This window comes from Atractosteus spatula, chromosome 2 (genome assembly GCF_055471065.1).
Source record: "Atractosteus spatula isolate fAtrSpa1 chromosome 2, fAtrSpa1.hap1, whole genome shotgun sequence".
NCBI classification, from domain to species: Eukaryota; Metazoa; Chordata; class Actinopteri; order Semionotiformes; family Lepisosteidae; genus Atractosteus; species Atractosteus spatula.
The window spans coordinates 44370601-44397779 of NC_142707.1; the positions used below are offsets into that span (position 1 = coordinate 44370601).

At 34.3% G+C, this 27179-nt stretch overlaps 1 protein-coding gene across 1 annotated transcript in view; it reads left to right on the forward strand.

Moving 5' to 3' along the window:
• The window catches only part of ascc3 (activating signal cointegrator 1 complex subunit 3), a 382719-nt gene that overhangs the window by 301385 nt on the left and 54155 nt on the right, over positions 1 to 27179 (forward strand). The window contains exons 18-30 of the mRNA XM_088905827.1: positions 1759 to 1923; positions 2284 to 2370; positions 3509 to 3685; positions 8721 to 8946; positions 10604 to 10758; positions 17045 to 17143; positions 17427 to 17595; positions 18317 to 18537; positions 18887 to 18972; positions 19315 to 19481; positions 20889 to 21034; positions 22024 to 22144; positions 25076 to 25218. Of these exons, the coding sequence (XP_088761953.1) occupies positions 1759 to 1923; positions 2284 to 2370; positions 3509 to 3685; positions 8721 to 8946; positions 10604 to 10758; positions 17045 to 17143; positions 17427 to 17595; positions 18317 to 18537; positions 18887 to 18972; positions 19315 to 19481; positions 20889 to 21034; positions 22024 to 22144; positions 25076 to 25218 (1962 nt within the window). The remainder of the gene's footprint in view (positions 1 to 1758; positions 1924 to 2283; positions 2371 to 3508; positions 3686 to 8720; positions 8947 to 10603; positions 10759 to 17044; positions 17144 to 17426; positions 17596 to 18316; positions 18538 to 18886; positions 18973 to 19314; positions 19482 to 20888; positions 21035 to 22023; positions 22145 to 25075; positions 25219 to 27179) is intronic.

Genomic DNA, 27179 nt, shown 5'->3' on the forward strand with positions numbered 1-27179 from the left:
ATTTCGCTTAAGGTCAGAAATAGCAGGCACGTGAAAATAGTAAAACAAAATATTTTAGTTTACTATTTACACATGCCTGCCGTTTCTGCTCTCTGGTCATATGAAATTTTATAATAGTCATCAAATAAATCTTCACAGTAATTTTTGTGTTTATTTTCAGATTTCCAGTGTTGTCATGTAATTTATGTTAATGGGATTATCTTGTAAAACTTACAACATTATATGGCTAGTCTCCAGTACATTCTAAAACTAGAGGCAAACACTATTTGTTTACAAGTGCTGGGTTACATTGAAAAATTGCCCATCAAAAGACTGCAGCACATTGCAAATTTGTTGCTGGGATTGTACAGAGAGTACATAGTAAATAAGGTGCATGCTTTTGCATTAAATAAAAGAATCACCCTCTCAAATACAAAAAAAGCCTTATGAAACATCGAAGTTTTGCAAACATTGAAAAAAATCATGCACTTTAATGATGTGTGCATGTTGCTAAACTTATCGGTGATGTTCTTGTGAGTAGAGGCGTTCCCTGAGTTACAGTATATTAATCTATGCTTATGGCACCTTTTTTTGGAACTGACCTGTACATCTAAAAACTGACTTCCTTAAAACTACTCTTGCCAGCCAGAGATAAGGATCTGGATTACATTGACTGTGACATTACGTATTATCATACTTGTAACATGAGCTGTTCAGAGTCAAATATTAGTTACTCTCTATTACTGTATGAAAACATACTGAGATGTACACAAAAGTCAGTCTCAGGTACTCATATTACAAGTTTACCACCTTACAAAAAAGGGAAGCATTTTTCTACAGTTAAAAATAGACTGAAATGTAGGCTCGTGTTACTTTAAATTGAATAGATATTTTGTATATTGCAAACTGAACCATCTCAGGACTATGTGAGAAAGCATTTTGAGAATGTAAATTGTTGTCATGTGCTGAGTGAGTTACCTCTTCCTTTTACATAAAGATTATCAACAGACTAAGACAACTATACAAGAAAGTTCATATTTTGCAATATCCTCTATTATGTTTTGAAGGTGTCTTTTAAATGTTTTTCCTGCATTCTTACATTCAGAAAGAAAATTAATTATAAATTACAGATTCAAAATATATACTTTCATTTGGGTTCAACTGTTTCTGTATTCACAAATCAACAACTCTAATAGAATACTAAATTTAAAAGTTTAACAGCATGTTCTGAACATCGTATCTGGTTCTGTAGATTTTTCATTTTTTCTTAGCCTTTGTTTTTTATGGAAAAATGACAGCCTGCTTAATTTGCACTTGATTCCCAAAGTATTTTTTATGTCATGATGACTTGAAGAAGCTTTAATGTTGCCCAAGTAAAGACATGTAGAACCTTTTAATCAAACAGATAGTGCTCATGACCCATGGCCATTCCTTTTACCTCTCACACTTTTCAGTCGATAGACTATACAGTATGTTCTGCAAATTGTGTAGTATAAATTAATGAAGCCTGGCTTCCATTTTTATATTTTAAGTTCTGTTTCAGGGGAGAATGCAGAATGTTTTATGCTATTTTTGCATTAAAAAAAAACAAAAACAAATGGACAACACTTAAAAGTGGTGCTAATTGTAGAATTATATGCTCCATTAAGATGCTCAGCTCTTGTTGTTTTTACTTATTAATAAGAGTGCAGTAAAGAAAATATATTTCAATATAAAGTGAATGAGACAGTTGGATGAGACAGACGCAAGTTCAGATCTTTATCATTTTCTTTCAATTAGATGGACCCTGGTCTGGAGATGTACAGACAGGAACTTGTGGTGGAGTCTGGACGAAAACTTGACAAAGCCAGAATGATTCGATTTGAAGAGAGAACAGGATACTACTATTCAACCGATTTAGGCAGGACTGCCAGTCACTTCTATATTAAATACAACACCATTGAGGTAAAGAGCTTGAATTTATTTTTGTCAGCTCAGCCTTATGTTTGTGCAAGCATTGCTTTGTTTATTTTAGGAAAACATATGGTGTAACAAATTGCTCAGCATAAGCTGCTTCAGGCATTTTCTGCTACTCATTAACTTCAAGGATCAGTTGTTTTAGAGAACATACCTGCATTCACTTCAGTTTACTTCTGTACTAGTTAACAAAAAGAAAAGTGAATCCATTTATATCAAGAAATGTATTTCTTAGGATGCCTGTGAACCTTTTGTGATAAAAAGGCTGAATATCATACTGCCAGCCTATGATACATCTTGACAAACAACAAATAAAACTTGTCTTGATGTTATTTCTTTCTTTCAAAGACATTCAATGAACTGTTTGATGCCCACAAAACAGAGGCTGATATTCTGAGTATTGTGTCTAAGGCAGAAGAATTTGACCAGGTCAAGGTAAGTGCAGTATTGATTATTATCTGAAAGGTAATTTAAGGGATCAAGTAGAAACATCACCTGAAAACCCAAATAACTATAAAAATTCCACCACCTAAGCCTTTTCTTTTGATTCTTTTATTCATTATATACTGTATTCTTTTATGCAAATAGGTAATGAATTAGCTGTTAAATAGACAGAAGATGTGAAGGTTCAGTTCACCTGCACAGCAGTGTGGAAAGGTTTTCTTACTGAGCTCAAACACTGTGCCAGTATTTTCTCCTTGCAGTAGCAGTAATACCTCACTCTAAAATGTTCATTATTAGCCAGCTCTAAGAAGCTCATGATTAATGCAGAAGTTAAAACTGTGATGTTTGTATTTCTTTATAAGTAACCAATGAAGTTTAATTCATTCCTGAATTCTCTATTGTGTAACTCTTCACAAGGTTGCAAATACCTTAATATGTGTTTGGTAATAAAGAGGTTAAAAGGGACCTCTACACCAAGTGTAGTTTTGTTTACTTTACCACTGTAAAGGACATAAACAGTTTTCCCCAAGTTTTGTCTCCATGATCTTAAGGTTAGATTATTACCCAATAATAAAATATCTTTCATTGAATATTTTTCAGGACCGTGAACAAACCATTGTTTGTATGATGGCAATACAATAACTTAAAATGTAATTTCCATTGCTTCTACAGGGAATCAAAAATTATGCAAACAAATAATTAAACATATGTGGTGATTAATATTAGCAGGCTTCTTAAAAAGATGTAGATGCACTTTCTTAGCAGTTACATACACAGTTACATACTCTGTGGAAGCTTCTAAAAGAGTCTTATTCTGTTTTGATAAACTCTTAACAGGGTGAAAATGCTTTTACCGCTTTCAGATTTGGTTAGTAAAAAGAAGTCATTTACATCATGGGGACATCCCTATTTTTATCTTTTTCTTTAGAGTTGCCATCATTGTGGGGATATTTTCTCAAATTGTGTAACAGTAAATACTCATACACACATACTCTTAATGGCATAACCTCCCTGGAGTATAATTTGGTATTCAATTAATCAAACACTTTTATCTAATATACAAACATGGCTAATAACGTCTAAAAGTTTCAAAATGTTGATGGTTTTTGTTGATTTCATTGATTTTAAGGTCAGAGATGAAGAAATCGAAGAACTGGAGCAGTTACTCCACAATTATTGTGAGCTGCCTGCTGCTGGTGGGGTTGAAAATGGCTACGGAAAAATCAACATTCTTCTTCAGACGTACATTGGGCGTGGAGAGGTGGACAGTTTCTCGCTTATCTCAGACCTCTCATACGTAGCTCAGGTAAAAAGTGGGACCAGCACATTTATATCCTGTTAGAAAGAACTAAAAACAAAGTGGGTTATTAGATTTGGTTGAATTTCTTTATATTGTGTCTGTTTTAGTCTTTTGTGATTCATGTAGGTATCATGTCGTAAGATCAATTAACAATGAATATTCTCTGATTACATGATCATTCTAGATCCTCTTTCTTCTTTCAGGGTCTTAGGAACTGCTGTGTTTCGATTTCTTGTAACTTATTCATGTGTTGTAGATGTAGTAGTAGAAATTTCTAGTTTTTCAGCTAAGCTTATGCCTTTGACGCGTTTAAGATTTGTACGAAATGAACAGCTAACACACTGCTTACATTTCAGAACTCCCCCCCCCCACAACACCTAAACAAGAAAAATTCTGTTAGTCTCAGTTTTTACTTTTGCCCAATATTGTTACATTAGCTGTTAAAACTGTATTAAAATATTGTTACATTGGATCTACAATTACATGATTGGATGCCTTTTAATTTTTTATCATACTAGTAAAAATTATTTACAAGTATGGAGAAGTATATATTTAGAGTGTTGCCTCTTATACTAAGTGAGGTAATTTACGATACATTATCGAGACCCAGCCAGTTACAAGCAGCTTTAACCACACATGCCAGAAAACTGCAATGAAAAGCCAACGAAGTACTGGAAGGAGGGCCAGAAGATGGCCCTTTAATGTCTGGCAGCAGAGAGAGATGATAAAAAGAAGCCATCTGGACAAGATGGATAAATAATTTATTTACATTTTATCTATCACTAAAACCTTTGTTAATGAAATACCATATCCGAAGAGAATTCAGCAACACAGTTACTGTTCTTTCAGCTTTGATATTGAGAAACAGAAAAGCCTGTAAATATGGAGCTCTTCGACCGCTCTTTTGGGTTATTCTTGGGATACCAGCATTTCCAGATGGATTGCATGTGTGCTAGCTGTGACACTGTTGGTGACGCCACGTGGACCAGCTGAGCCCAGTGAAGACAGCATGGAAAGATACTGCTTTAGAGAGATACATTGAGGCACTTGGGGTCTAGTTTGCACAGCTTAAAAACAAGAGAAGTCCATTTGGCCCACTTTGCTTATTTTTTTAAAAAAAGGTAGAGCCATTGAAAGAAAAAGAGGCATTGATTTTTTTTCCAGTGGTGGTAGAAAACACAGACCTTTTTCATACTTGTACTTGAGATTAAAGCATATTTTCAGAAGGACACCAAGAATGAAAATTCTAATTAAAGCAATATGGAACCTATTCATGCAGTTTCAGCAAGACAGTGTGAGAAATCATCTTATTTTTACTCACATTATTTATTTTTAATCTGTTTTTGGTTTTAACCACTTGTCTCAGATGAGGCACTGACAATCTAGATTGAAATTTTGTCTGACAGATTGTTTCCTCTTTTCACATGAAAGAGGCTTTTCTTTCTGATTGACAAATGAAGTCAATGGGACCAATTAAATAAGACTCTGTAGCCTCCCCTGTTATTGGATCCCCCTGTTGTGAAAATTGTCCAGTGGGAGGAATATATATATAGTTTATACCTGTATATAGAGAGATGTCATGATGTTTTTGTGTTGTATAAATAAAATGAGAAGGTAAGATACAATATTAAATAATCAAAAATAGGACTGAGAGTCCCAACACTTTGAATGTCTTAAAAATAGTTGATAATAAAACTTTATCAGTATCGGTATTTTACTATATATAATATATATACTGGTATATTTAGTATTTACAGTATATTAGCAATTATTATTATTGCTGTTGTTGTTGTTTTTTATGATGATGCTAAAAAGCAGTAATCAGTGGGATGCTTTTATGACCATTGCAATGTCTTGTACATTTTTTTTAATCTGTCATATTTTTTCCTGTGATTTCCTGTGATACTGTATGTTAAAAGTGGTTCTCTTTCCCATTTATTGTCATGACACATTCATGCACTTACTTTATAATATGCTATCTTGTTTAATTTAATTACATAACATTCAAATTCTTCAACTGTACTACAGTATAAGGTAAAATTGAAAATGAAAGATTTTAAAAAGGCTTCCCTTGTCTAGGAGTAAGTTATAAGATTTTATGCAGAAAGGTTCATGACCTCCATGCTGGTATGAACTGTTGGATCACAACCACTTTGTAGGGCAAATAATGTTTCACTGATCAATGCCACTAAGACTGTAGACAAAAGCTGTACAGGTGCTGTAAAGATGTTTAGTTTTCATAGGGTCAAAACCAATAACAATGTCTCTGATCAGGGTCATACTTCAACCACTAGATCACTACAGAGGATTTTCAGTGTGCTTCAAATGCACTCATTTCCATTAGTTTTTGGTGCATTTAATAGTTGAATGCATCATTGGTGATTTCACTAAATAAGACAAGTATTTCTGAATGCTCTCTCTAAATGGGAAATTTCTTATATTTGGGTATATTAAATATAAAAAGATTAATCTGAAGGACAAGTTTAACTTTGCTATCCCTAAGTGAAAGGTAAAGCAAAATTAAAATTAATTATTTTAAGCAACTGCATTTTATATACTGTAGTTTACAGCTCAGAAGGCAGATTACTAGAAATAATTTACTAATGCATATTTGATTTTTAATAAGCACTTTGAGCTTGCAACAATACTTCAAATGTATACATGCAAATTAATGTGGCTAGGTTTCATTTCCCATATTTTTCCCCAATAAGCAAAATTCAATATGCTTCTGAACATATCTCCATATTGACTTGATTTAAATGATAAAGTGATTTTGTCATTAAATATTTGAAAACGAGATTACCATCAGAAACATTGAGGAAATATTTTTAAAGAAAGTGTAGCGGCTGTACATTGCTCCAAATTATCATAATTTATTTCAGGTGTCATCTCAAAATATTGTATGTAGTAATTTTATTAGATTGAATCACCCAAGAACAACTACTGTTTCTAGGTAAAAGTCAATACAATGCTGCTAACTATGAGAGTGATTTTTAAAGATGAAATTTTGCAGTTGTGTGTCATATGTTGTTTTCATTTATGTAGGTAAATAACTTCCTTTGTAATGTTTGCACATTTCAGTACATTTAATAATACATATAATAACATCCACATTTTAATGTTTTTTTTGTTCAACTAAGGTGAAGGCCTCAGGTCATCATTGTAAATTAGAATTTATTCTCAATTGACCTGGTTAAATTATTTGAAATGGTACTAATGTTAATCTAGAATGAAAATTCAGGTATACAGTAAACATTCTTAAAAGAAACAATTCAAAATTGAAAACGTATGATTGTCAATATTGTATAAACATCATCTGTCAGTAACAAACATATACGGTACATACTGTATTTATATATTTCTAAACATGTTCATATTTATTCATTCCCCATCAGTCATCCTCTTTTGGATTTGTTAACCATGAGAAATCATCTCCTGTAGCCTTTCAATAGGTTCTCAAATGACTCATGGGAGATATTTGATCATTACTCTGGTAGACGCTCTCAAGCTCCTCCGGGCCCCTACAGGGTTTTGATCTGACCTGCTATCTTCAGTTCATATCACAAATGTTTAACTTCTAGCTGTGATAGTCCTTCAAAAACACCGATTGCTTATGTTTTCTTGAAGTTTTGGCCAAGGTGTTTGATGCTTGCTATTTTATTGTTAACCTTTATCAATGTCCATTTGTGACCAGGCTTGAGAAAAAAAAGGCAACTATCTTTGGCTAAAGTATGATGGTAAACTTTTAATCAGTCTCCCTCAATTAAAACAAGCACCCCAGAACCTGATTTTTCACATTTCTGTGTTCACTATGAAGTCACCCTTGAATGGCAGTCTTGAGGATCTTGTCTTCTTATGAGTATTTGCTATTTCTAATTCATACCTTTGGGTGTCAATCATTGTTCAAAGCCATTTTCTGATCTCCCACTCCCCCTGAAACTCTTGGTAATAAACAGCTGAAACTGTGATATGTCCTGGACTTTCTAAGGTACCATTTGATTTAATTAGGCCAATAGGATTTCACCTTAGTTCAGTTCTTTCTTCTGCTGCCTTGATATACAGAGACATTCAAGTTTACTTCCAGTTGGTAGCGTGTGTCTATAACTGTTTAGAGGCTTTGTGAAACTGCCATGTGACTAAACAATATTAGCAGATAAAAGGTACATAATTTATTTTAAACATATTTACAAGGTACAGTACACCCCTCCCCTCCAATACAGTTTCGCCACAACACGTCAAAAAGAAATACAACTAAACTTCTCTAAACTCGAATGTTTCATTACCCACTGATACCTGAAATGGCTTTGCAAAATCTAGTTGTATTTCTCATAGCTGTTGTCTCCAGACACCTTTTCCGGGAAGCACTGTGACATTCCCAGCATTCCAGTCCACCCTTACGCCAATTTTGTGTTCCTGCCGTGCGTGGAATTGTGTTTTTACAATTTGTCTGTGTGTCATCCCTGCATTACGTCTGCTAAACATAAAGTGTCAACCAGTTATGAAGTTGAAAGTAAAAAAATAGATTTTAATAGAAAAAAGTCCAGTTTTAGATATGCTGCGAGCTGGAGCCTGCATTTTCACTAGAAGCAAGTGAGCAGATAAATGAGTGAGTGCATTTACTGCTGTTTTATCGTTGTGATAAAGTGTATAAAACTCAAAGGATGGTTATTTTTTGCATTATTTGAATACATTCTATTCATTTTTTGCCATCAGTAGGTAAATAAAATAAATGCTCAAATTAGTCCTTACTATAATATTAAAAGTTTTTATGAGGAAATCAAAGCAGTCAAAACAATACACAGAATATGAAAATAGAAGTCCTGTCTAATCAACGTACACAATTTATGTAGTATCAGATCAAAACATTTATAAATACAGCTACAAGAGGGTTAGTAATACTGCTTTACACACGTTCCATTTCTATTGGGAGTTTGATTTATATAAAAAAATGTCCAAACTCCCAGAGTTCAGGTCCAGATTTGCACTGAAATGTCAGTGTGTTAATTATAAACCCTTATTGTTTTTTTTTTCCAATATCCAGAATGCAGCTCGAATTGTCCGAGCCCTTTTCGAAATTGCTCTGCGGAAACGATGGCCTGCTATGACGTACCGCCTGCTCAACCTCTGCAAGGTCATCGACAAGCGCCTGTGGGGCTGGGCCAACCCTCTGCGCCAGTTTCCTGCACTGCCAGGGTCCGTCCTCTCCAGGCTGGAGGAAAAGAAGCTCACCATAGACAAGCTGAAGGACATGAGAAAGGATGAAATAGGTATGCTTGTTTACCACAAAAACGTAAATCAGCAGGGTACATCTAGAGTGCAACAAAGTTTTGTGATGGGCATTACTTTTGTAAACATAATACTATAGATGGTTTTGTATAGCTTCTTCTTTAATGTGAAATCATTATTAGTAGTACTGTATATTAAAGCTAAATATATATTTTTTCTTTATGATTGACAAAATAATTTCAATGTTGCCCTTGAATTTGTCAGCAAAATGTACATACAGCCTTACCAAGATTATTAGACATTTACTGTAATTCGTTAATAAGCAGGTAATAAAATTCAATGCAGATATTTCAATGGTATTTTTATTGATAGTAAACTCAAATTCAAATATCATATTTTATTACTTACATTATGCTATAGATTTTGTTCCTTTGAATGTTTTTTTTTTTCATATTCTCACTAAATGTGCAATTAGAGTCCACAAGGAGACTGAGGAAACCAGCCTGCACGTATCAGAGGGTATATCAGAGGGTATTCGATCTGGTTTCTGGAGGGTCCATGTGTCTGTAGGTTTTCTAGGTCTCTTTGAAACGGCAACACTTGAAGAGAAGGGCTTAATTAAGACAGCAATAGGCAGATTTAGGTTATTAAGAGCAGACTGGAATAAATGAAAATGCAAACATCCTCCAGGACCGCGACTGAATACCCTTGATGCACAGCAAGCTTCATAGAATGGGAATATGAAAAATGAAACAATGTCAGGCTTAGTTTTCCCAGATAGTTTACAAAGATTTTAAAAGCTGATGATTCACAAACCCATGCCAAAATACTTTGCCTTCTAAATTTGATAGCTGTAGCGTTTGAGGGTAAGCAATTAAAAGAGAAACAACATATTAGGATATAGTGAAAAGTGGAGAATTTAAATCACATGATGTTATGTTTTAAATGTCTAACACACTAGTAGTGCCTTATTAGAATATTGTGTATAATTTAGGTCTTCACATTAAAGCAAGTATGTTGCTGCTCAGGAATCAATCCAGAATAGAGCTACTGTACCAGAAACACAGAATGTCCTGCTCTGACAGGTTGCACTGAACCTTTTTAGTCTTGAACAGAGGACACTACCAGGGTTCCTGACACAAGTATTCAGAACCCTCAAAGGCATCGACACATTCCTTCAGAATAAGCAGTGGAACGCAAAGCATTTAAAACTGAGTTCAGGAGGCACTTTGTTATGCAGGTGGTTGTGGAAGTACAAAAAGATACTCAGCCATGTTGATGAAGCCAATACTCTGGTTTTCTTCAAGAAACAGCTGAAATGAAATCCTTGCATCAGTGAGCTATTAACTACAGGCTAGATGGCCTAAATGGCCATCTCTTGTTTGTAACCATTCTTACCTTCTTGCTTAAAAAATAATAAATTATTATTATACACAATTTCTGAAACCTCTTATATAAAAGCATTGGGCAAGCAGTACAAGGAAGTGTGACATAGCTAACTTGACCTTGCATCTTATCTGCTGGGTATACAGTAAGTTTTCTTGGTTTCTGGACAGGTGATGTTTTCTCTTGATTAATATCTTTAATATTCACCTTAATTTAGTTTTTGTTATTTACAGAATTATTATTTACAATTTATTATGTTAACAAATCGTTTCTAACATTCTGAAAGTAATGTGAAATGCCTTTTTCTTCTAGGTCACATGTTGCATCATGTGAATATCGGGTTAAAGGTCAAGCAGTGTGTCCATCAGATTCCTTCCATCATAATGGAAGCAAATATCCAGCCAATCACTCGCACAGTGCTTAGAGTTAGACTTACCATAAACCCGGATTTCAAATGGAATGATCAGGTAAGTAGCTTCACAGTAAATTGTGCATATACTGTACTATACGATTAAAACCTTTTTTCCAAGATTAGTGATTTTAAAATGGTGCATTACAAATGTGAATATGTTTTTGGTAATAGTGCTTATATTTTCCATTGTTATTTCAAAAAGCTTTAAAAGATTTGCTAAAAGTGCAAAAATATGTTCAGAGTCACAGTGGCATCCCTGAAAGGCATCACTGTATATTGTTATAGTAAGAACTTGTATCTAGACACAAGCATCCTCCAGATTTAATGTCTGGACTTTATTTGTGCTGTGAAGCATGCCCAAGAGTGATTAAATCACTAACTTAAATGTACTACTTGACAATCAAGTTATTTTCATAGTAGATTACATTTTTGTGCTGCTAAACAAGTGCTTAATAGTGAAAATGTCCTTGTTCTGTCATGTGGTCTTAAAAAAAACGTCAGGTCAGATGAGAAGGGGATGCAATATTGAAAATTAATACTTTCTTTATAATATATGTACACAATCTGTTGAATATGTTATACATATACAGAGAACAGATTTAGTTAGTTACCGTTAACATAGTGAAGTCAGTAAATATTCAGAAATATTCAATATTTAAATCAAAACTGTTAGTCAAACGGTATATGCAGTTTTTATGTTCCTGTAATGTAGTTTAAGAAGGTATGTGACAACTTCAGACTCTTTTTTTCAGTAATATTTAGTCATTAGATGCATGTTAGTGAAAATCATTTCAAATAAGAGTCTGTTCATATGTGCACCAGGTGAATATTATTTAACCTGAAGTCTCACAGCAGACTGTGAGACGTATGAGACATTATAATGTGACAACTATGTGACGGAACGAGTAATAGGTTTATTCCATGCTGAAAAAAAGAAGAAAGAAAACACAACGTTTCGGCCGTGGAGCCTTCTTCAGGAGTGAGCAACTACTGACTTAGACTAGTCCTTCATACAAGGACTATTTGTCATCAAGTTAGGAACTTCAGTGTATTATGGAGTAAGAAACAAAGCAACATGCAGAGGCAGTTCTGAATCAGATTTATTTTAATATCACTGTATGTTGTATTATTAAGCATACCAATACGTAATTCTATTTCATGACGTTTATTTCCCTATCTTGAGTGCGGCCAAGATCCCTGTTATGCGCGGAGGCATATTCGTTATAATTAAAATCAGTGTTGTAACATATCGTTCTCTACATTATCAGTACTACTTTAAAGCAACATCTCTAAAAACCTATAGGAATTCTAATGTTTTGATTTTACCCATATGCACAGAATTAAAAAAAATGAAAGTACCACCTTTAAATAGCATTCAAAACCATCTGCAAATTTTCATCCCTTGAGAAATGAGCTTTAAACTCATCAATACACAAACCACAGAATAAATTGTTAAAACTAACTTTTGTTTCATCAATAACACGTAAACTTTAGAATCTTTTAAATGCACTGCATCAGAAGAAGCATCTTTTTGCAGTGCTCTACAAATCAGGAACTGTGCTGTTCCTTCCAGTTTAACAACCTACTGAGACACAGTCATAACATTTTATGCAGTGTTGAAAAAAAGAAATGATAATTTGTTCATAAAAAGCTGAATAATTAAAAGACTGAAAATTTAAAATAATTAGTTGTTAAAAATTGTTTTGGTATTGCAATGTGCTTTCAACTTATGTAAATAGAATATATTAATTCTATGACAGAAACAGTAATTACACTATAAATGTATGATTCACAGCATGCTATTCTATTTTTGTAACTTGTTCATCCTAAGTAATAATACTTAATTCAAAATCAAATTCTAATAAGAAGCTATAGAAAACTTTAAATAAGATTAGGTTAACGGATAAGGTTAAAATTAATTTAATAAAGAAACTATACCAACTAAAACTTGCGTAATAGCAATACATGTTCTCTGAATTAACTTTCTGCTGGTAATAAAGTAGTGTGGTGTTTTGTTCGTTTATCTTATTCAAATGAATAGAACATTTTTTAAAGACCATTACTTTTATAGTAATCAAAACCTTTTTTCCCATATTGGCTTCAGTGTACTTCAAAAACTTTGAGTTCAAATATGTATTCATTGTTTCTTTCTGGTTAGCTGGAAGAAGGTGTAAAACCTTTGTGTTTCTGCTGATAAAAAAGACCAGGTGGTTGTTCCACAGAAATGGAAAGTAGTTCTGATCATTGAACTATAAAATGATACACTAAATCTTTCCCGCATCTCTTAACTTAAGGACCAGCTGTGCTGGAAAATTTAATGCCATTTCTCTATGGTGCAAAAATTGGACTTTTTGTTACAGTTGGATCTGAGCACGATTGGCCTGTTGTTAGATTATTGTTTAAGCTTGCATAATACCAACCTAGTTGCATCTTCAGCTGAGAACCAGATGGACAAGTGTGATTGACCCGTTAGTCTTACCCCTACTCTCTTTATCTCCCTGTCTTACTCATACATACATACACACACACCCACTCTCAACGGGCCACTTGTCGGTACAGAGCCTCTGTATTATTGCCAGCTTAGCTTGTAAAGGTTTAAGCTTCTGGTGACACCCACCTTTTGAAAGCACAAAGGCAGTTCTCTTGGCATAATAACCTTCTGAGTGGTCATCCAATTTCAAATGGAAAGACAAAATGCCTGAAAGGTGGACTTTGATAGCACAAGCTCCTTGTGCAGTTGAAATCGATTTGTATCCATAATGACCATCCTAACCATGCTGAAATGCATCTGTTATGCCTACTGCCGAGGTCATTGAAGAGTATAGATATAAGGAACAAGCTAAATTCAGTCTAGTTTTGAGTTGTTTTTTTTATATGTATAGTTAAAAGTGAGAATTAAATTCAGTACATCTATCCAGTTATTGTTTTATTTTTTCGGTAATGATTTCAAACCTAGAAAAATGTAATGTGTGACCTTCAATTCTTTACTGAATATACACTTGTGTGTATACAGTATATAAAACAGATATTTACACAGTTATTTGTAATGTCAGACTCTAAGCAAAGGAAGTTGCACATTATTGCACAGATTTTTTTTCAGAAAATAATCAATTTAAACAAGTATTATCTAAGTAATAAATTACCACCTTCTTTTCTCATCACGTAAATCAGATATAAGGAGTTAATACCCTACTTTATTTGTAATGCTTCCATTGTATTGTAATGCATTGCATGTTCTCTTTTGCAGAGGTTAGCTCTTTAGCTGATTCTGCTGAGTATTAATTGTAGTTCAGTATTATTCCACATAGATGAAAGTGTCTTAACTGGAATCTGATAATCAGCTCAAAAAGTATTTTGACCAAGTACTTGGTTAATGTGACTGTACTGTCACCCAAAAATAGAAATGCCAGAATGTGCTAGAAGATCATTTTGTCATAAACTTTTGTATCGGCATGTTGGATGTTTTCCGTAACATAAAGTCTATTAGCACGTATATAAAATGAATACAGGTCAGTGTTGTAGAGGGTTTTTACATTGTTGATGAATAAGCAAAACCACATCTCACAGTAAAACAGATGAGCTGCAAGGTAAGGCAGCTGTTTTCCTCTAGGTAATGTTGGTAAAACTTCGCCTTTCATGAAAATTAAGCTAAAAACCTAATGTAATTGGATTTCAAAATTAAAGTCTACAATATAAGGTGATATTTAAAGTGATATGATGTTTATATAAGGTGATTTTGTTTGCCTAAGTCATATCAAGTTTATATTATTCAACCAATACTAACCAATTGTCTTAAAGCAGGACAGATTAAAAGAAGATTTTCTCCATGTATGGGTTTCTTAAATCTATTTTTTGAGCAGATGAACAGAGCAAATGATTTAGTTGATCTGCTCAAACACAGCAGAATTAACATGGTAGAATGCAGCATTTTTGTTTTTGATTGTTTTCACAATGAAACCATGCTCAGCTCACCTCCGAATGATCACTGGCTCAGAGCCATTTAGCTCCTGTAAATCCATCCTTATGTTCAAATAAGAAAGGCCAAGGATAAAATAAATAATCTGTATATTATAGAATACTATCAACTTGATAACTAGAGAGATTCCACCTTCAGTCTGTGTGAGGGTGTATTGTAGCCATTAAAGAGGAAAGTTAAAACCAGTGACACTGCTATATTCCAGAGCTATCTGTGCTGATTTAAATTTAATTTATTTTTAAAAATTTTAAAATGTTCCAGCTTTTTTCTATTTGCAGTTTACTTTTTGAGAAACTGTATAAATGAATCTTGACCTAATGGTCTCTCTGCTGTGTACAGTGTACTGTACGCTCCGCTTCATATAAAGGAAATCTAATCATTACAAAAAAATCAACTAGACTATTTTCTTTCCTTTCTTCAGTGTGGGTTATTATGTCTGGGACAGTGTAACTCACAACGCAAGAGAGGTGTTTTCCTGAAATAAGATCTCTGCTGAATCTAGGGCTCCAGTGCTGCAACGCAGCAGTGCTAACCACTGGGCCATCCTGCCACTCAAACACACAAAATTCAAAGTGCAAAACATTTTACCATTGTCCGTCAAAGAGGACATTTTTTAAGAGAGCCTTTCACTTTAAGACATACAATTATGTAGTAGTTCTAATTTATACAGTGTTAAAGATAGAAACATGTTCAGGTTCAATCAGTAATGCATGCCCTGTTAATAAGAGACTTGAAACTAAATTCCAAAAGCTTAAGTGTAATCCTTGCCATATGGACATATATGTAGTGTAAGCCAATGTACATATGTAAGTTTATTTTCCAGAAACTAGCTTACAAATAATCATCTTTTCCATATGTCTTCAAACACCCATTCATACAGTAGATTTTTCTTAGGATTTAGATCTACCTCCAGAATGGTGTTTTTCCTTACAGTTCAATTTTCTTCTTTGACATTTCATTGTTATTTTTTAAACCCTCAGGTGTGCTTCAGTCTTTGGTTGGCTTTTAATGTAAAATTAAAACAACTTAGGCAAACCCAAAAAGTAGTACAATTATAATTGAGTGAATATTTGATGAATGTTAAATTGATTCATTCATTCTTTGGCGGTCATCATGGGCTTTTAGGCTTCAGTAGTAGTAAACGGGAACCATCAGTGCACTAAAGCAATGCCATGAAGCATGACTTCAAACTTGGCTGGTTTTATCACACCCAGAACTGCTTCAGAACAGCACTTCACAGGTTTCAGCAACACGTTTTACACTGATAAAAGGTTATCCTGCGTGGCGCAACGAATCCCATACTTCTAGCACCTCTTTTTCAAAAAACGTTAGGCGAGTGAAATCAAACATCGGTATGCATCATTCTGTTTTGTTTGGTTTCTTTGTGGTTTATTAAGGTATTAGTAAACCTGAATTCCTGCTAAAACTGATTTTAAGGGTTTTAAAAATAATACTTTCAGTTAAGGGGAAGATGGTAGATAAAATAATTCTTTTTTTTCTCTGAAGCTGGAAAGACCATTTGACCACTTATTTAGAGTCCTCTACTTCCTTCTTCTGTGGAGATGCAATTTAAACAGCTTACACCACAGAGTAATATTGAACTCCCTGAAGGTGCAAATGTAGTCCCAAGAATGGATTTGCAGCCGGAATTAAAATAGTTTCCTACTGGAAATATTTTTCAAATCCTGGTCATGTTTGAGGTCTGGTCTAAAATGAGACAGACTAGTGCTGATATGGGAGAAACCTCTTGGCCCCCATGTCCCTCTGGGATTGAAAACAAAGGGCATAGACCAAGTGTGTCAAGTTTTATTATCCCAGATCAAACAATGCATGATGGGGATCTGTACTCTTCTCAATCATCTGTACAGGAAATAGGTAATAGTTGTGGGCTAGGTGGGTATGGAAAATACTTTATTGATCTGTCACCTAGCTTTTGGGATGGAATAATCTACATTGCCATCTTTTTTTTTTAATCGAAGTTCTTCCTATTACCCCTCAGTTTGATGCATCTACAATCCTTTCATTTTTAGTTACATTTTTATGCTATCTTGAGAATACGTTATTCAAGCTGTTTAGCAGTGTTCATGACATTAGCACTTGAAATCCGTAATAAATAAATTCATATTTCTAATAACTGAGCATAAGATGGTCTCATCAAATATAGAATCACATTACATGTTATATACATTTTGACATAAGAATCTTCCATAAATGAGGCCCTATATTTACTAGATATAAAGCTTCATAAGAGAAGACCTCAAAAGGAAAAAAGCATCACATTTTAAGTGGTGATAGTTTGATAGTTTCATTTGATACATTTGTGTAATCTGACCTTGGTTAATTTCTTTCCTTTGTCCCCTTCAAGGTTCATGGCTCAGTGGGAGAACCTTGGTGGATCTGGGTTGAGGATCCTACAAATGACCACATTTACCATTCAGAATATTTTCTTCTACAGAAGAAGCAGGTATGGTTTTTGAGTATGAGTCTTTTAATCTCTTAAGTTCAAATTGTGTGTTTTTGGTATTTATTTTCCTGTTGCTGATTTAAGGCATTGTAGATTTCATTGTACTGTAAGTGTAAGTATTAGCTGAGGTTTAAAGTTCCTGTGTTTCCTTTCAGGGGTTAAGAGGATGTAATTGTAAAGGAGAATTCATAACTTGAATTTTAGCTTGTCTATTTTTTATGTAGCTTTCCCCATTTGTTTTCTGTAAGGATGTAAAGTCTTTATCCTTTTATGTTTTTTCCAGGTTGTGATCCATGAGCCCCAGCAGTTGGTGTTCACTATTCCAATATTTGAACCCTTGCCTTCCCAGTACTACATACGTGCTGTTTCTGACAGATGGCTTGGAGCAGAGGCTGTGTGCATTATCAACTTCCAACATCTCATACTACCAGAGAGGCACCCACCACACACAGGTAATACTGCAGCTACGTTTTTAAAGGTCTTTTTGAAGTGAAGTACTCTACAATGTAAGAAAAAAACATTCTATCTTAATATTCTATATTAATCCTGAAAAAAAATTGAATTAATCAATCTTATTAGTATCATTAATGCAAGTGTAATACACAACAAACATTTGCAGTTCCATTGATTTTTGCATTAGCTGTTGTTATTGAAAGTATGCAATTTCAGAATCGCATGTTGCAGGTGGAATGGTGCAATGGGGTGATTAGCTGTTTTTTTTTCTGGGATAATAATATTTATAATAGTTTGACTGTGAAGTTAGAGTACTTTTTGGCATATAAAATCTTATTAGTCCATTATGTGTATACTAACTATATATTATAATCTATTACCATAAAAGGAAAGGGTATGTTTGCTGTGCTTTAAGAGATATATATTCCGTGTGATATACGTTTTGGTAATGTTCCTGCTCAACAATATCAATTGCCAAGGTTTCTCATTGCAATATGCAAAATGTGCATTCAGACATTCCATGAGTGGATACTACTTGAAAACTTTTTTATGCTTTGGTCTGTAGTTATTTTTACATCATGGAAGCACTCCTATGTGTTGTGAGAATGTTTTTCATGTTATTGAGACTTTCTTAATGCTTTAATCCCCCTTAATCTCTGAGTGGTTTCTCGTTTTTCCATCTTATTTATGAAGTATTAATTTGTTATTCTACCATTGCAGAACTGCTGGATCTGCAGCCTCTGCCAGTCACTGCCTTGGAGAGCCGAGAGTACGAGAGCCTGTATAAATTCACACATTTCAACCCCATTCAGACGCAGATTTTCCACACCCTCTATCACACTGACACAAATGTCCTACTTGGAGCTCCCACAGGCTCTGGGAAGACAGTGGCTGCTGAAATGGCAATCTTCAGGGTCTTTAACAAGTACCCCGCATCCAAGGTGTGTACGTGGTCTCACATGGACCCTAAAGCTAAAAAAAACAAATCTCAGTTTATAGCCACAGTATTGTTTGCTAATATCTACACAATGAGTGTTGTAGAAATATAACCAATGTATTTCTTCAACTGGACTGGGTACATATTAGTGTGAAAACGTACAGACAAATACTGGTAATATTTCAAGCCATCTCTCTTTGGCTTTAAAGGATCGTGTTGACCTAATGTTAGATAAAAATCTATTAAACTTTATTTTTAGGCACAGGTTAGTATGCCTTCTGTGTTGTTTTGATGGATTAATGAGGTTTTGTTCTAAAGTGTTCCAAAAGGAATTTGTCTTCTCTCATTTAAAGGCAGTGTATATTGCTCCTTTAAAAGCACTGGTCCGTGAAAGGATAGATGACTGGAAGATCAGGATAGAAGAAAAGTTGGGAAAAAAGTAAGTAAAATCCTCCATGTGAAAAGATGGAATGCTTAATAATTACATGCTTCTTTGTATATACAATGTTGAGGCAGGCATTTTTTTCTTGCTTATGTGGATCTCATTAAAGCTACAGTTTCTGCTGGCCCTCCCTGTGTTTTCCACCTGTTTGCAATTATTGGTGCTAATGCAGTTTCTCTAAGCGGAAAATTGCAAGCCAAGATTTCAAATTATCGATTACTGCAGCTGAAGAGGAAGACCATAAAAACCTACAGAAGCTTGAAACTGTGGCTTTGCCAGTGGCATCTTTGGGAAAGGGTCCCAGAGAAAGGGCAGTGACATGTGGGCTATTCTTCTCAGGGTGGTAGAACTGACGGGGGACGTCACGCCAGACATGAGAGCTATCGCGCAGGCAGACCTCATTGTCACCACCCCAGAGAAATGGGACGGCGTCAGCAGGAGCTGGCAGAACAGGAGCTACGTCCAGAAAGTCGCCATTCTCGTCATTGATGAGATTCATTTATTGGGTGTGTTGCTGCCGGAAACAGATCGTCTCTTCATTCAGAAGCTGTCTGTCACTATTCACATGAGTGAGATAGCTTATGTAGCACTTCATTTACTCTGAAGAAGAAAATGGAACATTTAGTAACACCTTAAAGTAAATTCGAATTAAATGCAAGGTAATCCGTAAAACGTGACTGAACACGGTTTTCATGCTCCACCTCTGAATGCTGCATATCCCACCTCCACTCGTATACAGGATGCAATCTGTGGTCTGTTTATGCTGTGGCTGAAAAAGATATACAAAATGTAGTGAACTAATAATTTTAGCTAGACTTGAATTTTCCTCAGCACCAAGAGGAAATGGGATGTAGTCAGACGAACAGGTGAGACTGACCTAATTTTTGTGGTATTGATAAGAGTGGACAGCAGTCACATGACGTTTTGGAGTCATTTTACCACAGCAGATGTACTGTAGTACTTTTATAAATGAGCAATATCGTACCACTCTTTAAAGAGAAAATCAAAAATTAATGTTTCAACATGAATTTCAAATTCAAATTTGATCTTTAAGAAGCAGTTTGATATTTGTATTAATATGTCATTTGCCACTCACATACTGATGATGGTGATTAGTGATTTCAACACAAAACACTTTTAATAAAAATATACATACTTATGTATATGTTTTTCAGTGGAATAATACAAATTATCTAGAGTTTTTAATGCGTTTAGTTTTGACACATTCGTGTTACTGTATGCACATACACACCTACATGTTATGACATACATAAGTTCCTCAGGTAGGGATAAAACAAACTTGCACACCAATCATGTTTTCTAATTATTTAATTGTATGTGTGAATATTTTAATTGAGATCAATAGATGAACAGTAGATTAATAATAGCATATACTAGCAAAGTTATTTTTCAGTCACCTCTAGGATTTAAGCTTTGCCTATATTTTATAGGTAATGTGACAATGAAATTTACTACTCTTTATAGATATTGTTTAAAATGCATTATACCTTTAACAGTATTATCATGATAGGGTGTACTGTACATGTATTTAAAGCAGCAGAACATATATGTATAAAATTCTTTGATTTTGTTTAGGTATGCAGTGAATTGTGTCTAAATAATTTGCACACATTTCCCATGTGTTTCATTTTATCTTGAGCAACGTCACGCTGCAACTCAGGAAGTTGACTTTAGGAAATTATTTTTTAGAGCTGGCAATGACCCTTATAGTGCATCCAGGTTAAACCTAAATTACCAACAAGTAGGAAAACAAGTTATGAAAGTGCACAGTCAATATCGTAGGCTGAATCATCTGTACTTAGTCGTATAGTGCTCTGTCAAAGGCTTAAGCTGAAGCTTCAATACTTGATAACACATAATGTTGACAGACAGTTTTCACATTTTTTTTACAGGGGAAGACAGAGGTCCAGTACTTGAAGTCATTGTATCAAGGACAAACTTTATCTCCTCTCACACTGCCAAGCCTGTGAGGGTTGTGGGACTTTCAACAGCACTTGCCAATGCTAGAGACTTAGCAGACTGGCTGGGAATTGGACAGGTACTCTCATAGCACAACCACTTCACCATCATATGGGTTACAAGTGCTACTTACAAATTCAATAAAAATGCATTAAGGTGACATTTCCAGAGGCTTGTAAATAATTTGAATTGGTAGTACTGTGTATATTATGATGTAATTAGATAGTGGATGGTCATGAATATTATCAAGGTTTATTTTTTAGTTTTGTTTTTTCTTCACGCATGTCATAGGTTTGTATAACTGATACTGGAGAAGATCATTGATTTCTATAGCATTGCTGTGAAATGTGTTTTGTGTCTTCAACAATATGGACATTGCGTTTCTTTGAAAAAGTCTCACTGCAGCCATTTTTTGTTTCGCTGTAGCCAATAACATAAAAGGGATGGTGAACTAAAAATGCTTTTAACAAATTATTGGATTTTAAGAGGGAATTTAGTTCTATGTGGGATTTCCCTGGATTGTTTTTTTTCCTCTTTTGAAGTCATTGTCTGACTCCCGTAGTTTCTATATAAGATACTATATAGTCCTCTTCTCTGGCAAACGGATTGCTTAGGCTGTTCTTCAATATTCCTATTGCCGTTTTCCTCATTGCCCTGACTACATTTGTTAATAAATCTTAGCTGAGCTGTTTATATTAGGACATTTTGTTTAGCCACCCCATCCATTATAGAGGCCGTTAAATATGCACACACACGCACCTCCAAGAAAACAACACTTCTAAGAAAATGACATCTCAGGAGAAGACATTAAAGAGGAATAATTAAACTCAACTGGGACAAGCCCTATTGTAGTTGAATGCTCACATTTTTTTATTGGGTCATCATGTCATTTTAACAGATATATTAAAATAATTGCTAATATGTAGTACATTAAGCAAGTACTTATTCCTTAAGAGAACAAATCTCAGTAGGTATCAAAGACCTAGCTGCTATCAAAGCCATTTTTTCCTTGTTTTGTTTCAATTGTTTTATATCATATAACCATTAACGAGCCTCATTTCGTTCCAGATGGGATTGTTCAACTTCCGTCCATCAGTACGCCCAGTTCCACTGGAAGTGCACATTCACGGCTTCCCCGGACAGCACTACTGTCCTCGCATGGCAAGCATGAACAAGCCAGCTTTTCAAGGTAAACCTTCACATGCTCAGATATTTTTTTTACTTTTGCATTCCATTTGAAATAATTATGACAAAAGCAATCCTTGTGAATTCTTCTTAAGTTATGTGCCCTACTGAGTTACATACACAGTTTTAACCCCTACCTTTAACAAGGTTAATCATATCCTAGTTTCACTACTGGTCCTATGGAGTTAAAAGAGGGATCTAAAATTAAGCATGAGTGAACTTAACTGATGCTTTGAAAGTGTATATAATTTGACTTTGAAAATAATTTGTTAAAGAAACATATCAGATTCAGAAATACAGACATTCCACTGAAGATGTAATACATATATGTACAAAATAGAGAAATAAGTAAATTCATAAAGTAATTTCCTCATTACAAAATTAATAAAAAAAAACACCATACTTTTCCAGCTGCCAATTCATGTGTAATTCGTATATCTTATTATTTGAATTAGGTTATTGTACCCAATTGTATAAATAAAATAATTTAATAAATTAATAGTTAATACAATAGCTATGTAAAATGTAAAAATCATATACTTAGAAATACTTGTAAAATGCAAATATCTGTACACCATTTTAATTAATTATCCAAAGAATTCCAGAGATCCACCCCACAAACGTAGATCCGCATACATTTTATCTTAGCATGAATATGATCTTTGTTACCTTTCCTTCTAATTCGATATGCTCTATGGATATTGTCAGGGGTTCAGTTCAGTAAGGACAATTAGAATAAATAATAAACAGCTGAAATATTTTAAGAAAAACTGCCTTAAAAATCAATCAGTGGATATTTAATAAAAATAAGATACCTTTTCTACTCTTTTGATTTTCTTTATTACACTATTTGAAAAGAGCTGTGAAATTATGAATAAATTTAGTTTTACATATACTTATATACACACGCACCCATCCTACAATCTGCATTTATGTATTGAAGAACACACAAAAAATACTCATCCAAAAATGATAAATAAGATTCTAAACCAGTTGGACCTGAAAAATATGCAAGTTCAAATGGATACAGGATAAAATTGATTTTTAAAGGAATGAGTCAAACTAATACAATCTAAGCACATTAAATGAAATAAAATGTTGTATTTGAAATTTTGAAACATTGTTTGAATTGACACTTAACCATCAAAGTCTTGTTATAGAAGGCAGACTGATTTATGGATTAGCTATTTATGCTGGAGTGACTTGGCTTTGCCTAACTTAAATCTTGAAATAAAAACTTGTGCTTTTAAAAAAAGAAACAGTAGCTGGAATGAAAAATTATAATCACCTTAGTCTGATTTGCTATAATTTGCTATAATACATGACAAAACTGTTGTACATTTTTAATAAAAAATAATTTAATGAAAACCAAATCCCTCCACTGAAGGCAGTGGCCTAGGCTGACCGGACCAAGAGCAGTGCACCCAATCCAATGATCATTAACCATTTCAGGTGCTTACTTGCAGCACGCTGGGTAGGATACACATTAATTCATTATGAAGGTTCATAATTATGAAGGGAATTATAGTGAGGGTGTACAGCATGGAATCAATGAATGATAAAAAACAAGCAATGGGGGCTGGTCCGAATAATATTACTTGTATTAAAAGTTGCAAAGAATTTTGATAACTGTTTGCACATCTACTATAATCTAGTAGATGATACCCCCAAAAACTTCATAAAATGTACTCTTCTCTACAGTATACTGTACTAACATTATTGTTTTATTAACTTGAGTAAAATTTAGAATTGCTTAATTAAACTATTATTACATAATAATTTAGTGTCAAAACCATGTATTTATTTAAATTCACTGTTTCATTCAGCTTTGTTCTGAATTATGTTTAATTCAGAAATTGAAAAAAATGTAATCATTTTCATTAATATACAACATAAACAGTTTGGAAACAATATTAGTCTTCTATAGATACTGTACATGTGGAATACCACAAAGCACAATACATTTAACAATGCTATCTAACCTATAAACATATTTTTTGGAGAACTGAGAGAGTAAGGACACTTTACTTCGTAAAATAAACATCTGTTATTTATTACATTTCCTTATTGTTTCAAATTAACTTTAATTTCAATTTCATGTGGCAATATCTTTGTTTAAAAAGACTGTTTATCAACACATGTAAGTGAAACTTTTTGTACAGTTAACTTGTAAATTCCACAAATTGGTGTATTAATTTTAGAATTGTAATAATAATTTACCTTCAGCTCATCCAAAGAAACAACGTTTTACCTAAATTATGATTTATACAAAGTGCAATCATAGTTTTTTTCATGGGAATATACAGTATTGTCCATCTTTAACAAGAAATATTAAAATCATTTAAACGTAATGTAAATCTGGTGGCTTTTTAATAACACTGTTAAAGACAACCCATTGTTTTTGTTATGTTCCAATAATTCTTCTTTCTTGCATTTCTGAAGTATTACATAATGTATTGTTAATGAACTACATGATTTGCAGAGTGAATTTTTATATTATTTATACTTGTTTATATATTATAAAGAATAGTATAATATATCTTAATTTATGCTTGTTGAAGTCCAGTGTCCATCACTTTTCAAAATCTCAACTGTATATTAATTTTACAGTTAAATATATAGATTAGGCAGCTTAAGAACCAATATTGTAATCCAGACTTGCGTTTAAAAGAAACTATAGACAGCTCCAAGCAGTGAGGTGCTTCTCTGAAAATAATTCTCTGATAATGTTCAATTTCTACTTTTTAACAACTGCACATGAGACACTTCACTGGCGGTGAGACTGAGCCATCCTGGCGGTTCTCATTAATCATTTCTTCACAGTGGCAGCTTACAAAACCACTAATGAACAATAAATGTACAGGGCTTCTTAGACTCACCTGTTTTAAGAGTGCATAGCAAGCAGCAAAATAGAGACTGTTGTTTTCTTTCACAGCAATCCGCAGTCATTCCCCTGCCAAGCCTGTGCTGATCTTTGTGTCATCCAGACGTCAAACTCGACTTACAGCTCTTGATTTAATTGCTTTCCTGGCCACAGAGGATGACCCCAAACAGTGGCTGCACATGGATGAGAGAGAGGTTTGTATATGTCTATTTTTAAATCATCTCTGTTATACAAACAGTACAAGGAGGTTGTAAAATCATTTGTAGTTTTGTAGTTTTGATGTGCACATATATGCTTTAAATTTAGATTTTGAAACAACAAACACAACAGAGATGTTGTATTAGGTCACTTTGTAATGGGCAAAGCAATAACGATTGAACTGAACTCAATTTGAATTATATATAATATATTATGTTATAATAATACATATAATCATATATAATGTTTTAAACTGGAACAACAAAATTAAACATTCTTAGTGTGCACAGAGTGATAAAGAGTAGTGTTGGGTGTCTTAACGCTGCTGCTCATATTTTCAATACGCAGACTTTCTTCTATAACAAAACAAAGTCAATTCCACCTTAAAAAAGAGAGAAAGTTTTTCTTTGGAGCTTTTTCAAGCTTGACAGACAGCAGAATATATATTCAATAAAACTGTTTTTCTGCTCCTTCCCAACCCTCCCTCTGTGCTCCGCACAGCTGAAGGAGGCTCTAGAGCGAAAATGTTAGTTCTTTTTTTACATGGAATAGACTTCTGCTTGTTCCCATGCAGTTCCTCACTTTACATGTTCTGTTGCAATGTTCTTCCTTTGACACCTGTTTGGGGTTGTGGTAATCATTGGCAATGTCACAAAAGACAGTAACTTCCTTTTGCTTCTGGCAGCTTGGAGTCAGATGCTTCATTCTTAGTGTTTTAGCTCATTGATATTCTGTAGGTCTGGGATACAGATTTTCATATATCCAGAGTTTACTTGTTCCTTGGTCTCTTTTTTCACTTTGAGGTTCTCCTCAGACATCCGTCTCTAGTGTATTCACTCTCTCTAATTCTACTGTGGTTCCGGGTTGGTCTTAGATGGATATTTGACCTGGGTATCCTTGGTTTGACATGCAGCTGCAATTCTTATGGCTCTCCAGACAAGCTATGTGAGCTTGCACCGTTATGACTAAAAGCTACGTCTGTCCCTTCATGGAATAAGTAAAGTTTTATTCCATGCTGAAAAGAGAAGAAAAATAACATAATGTTTCGGCTGTGGAGTCTCTGAAACATTGTGTTACTTTTCTTCTCTTTTCAGCATGGAATAAACCTTTACTTATTCCTTTGTAGCCTACACATGCTGACACAGCTACCTACTTGAACTACTTCTGTGCTTTCTATACTACTTAAGCTTTGCTGTTGGTGCTGTGTGATCACAGTATGACAGTATAACAAACAGGTGGCCTGGAGGTGCATATATCAGATTCCTACTGTAAATATTGTGGTGGTGATATTATTGTAATTAGTTTTTTATTTCAATTTAGGGACCTATGAGGTAGTGTGAGATAGCTATGTGAGGACACTCCAAGCCAAATTATGCGACCTCAAGCCAAGATGGCCAAACTGATCTGAGTGAGTTTTTAGCTCTCTAAGGTAGTGAGATTACACATAAGGAAATGCGCTATCAGCATATGCTCTCTGTGGAATTAGCCACTCCTCTGGGCTGACTAAGAGTATAATAAAGCCCATTTGAACAGAATGTGTTTGAGTCTGTGTCTAGGCTGCAGCTTGGAAGGAAAGAGAGTGATAGCTCCAGGAGAGAGTCCTTACTGGTGATGGATCAGGCAGGCTTACAAGCCTGTAGAAAACAGTGAGCTAGGAACACTTGAAAAGATATAGCTTAGGATATACTGAGGGGTGTCACAGAGTCTGGACAGGTAGGATGTGTGGAGTTTATGTACCAAGTTTAAGAGGATACACTGCACTCCCATGGAAACAAGGCATTAGTATTGATGGAGCAGGACGTCACCTAGTAGGGAAGCAGCGTTTCTTCTCGCCAAAGCTGTGAGACAGAGGATTCTAGATGGCACAAACTTAAGCACTCCGATATCTGCTGAAAGATTGGCAGTCACTGTGAGCATAAGGAAACAACAAACTGCATGTTACTGTGACAGGGATGCA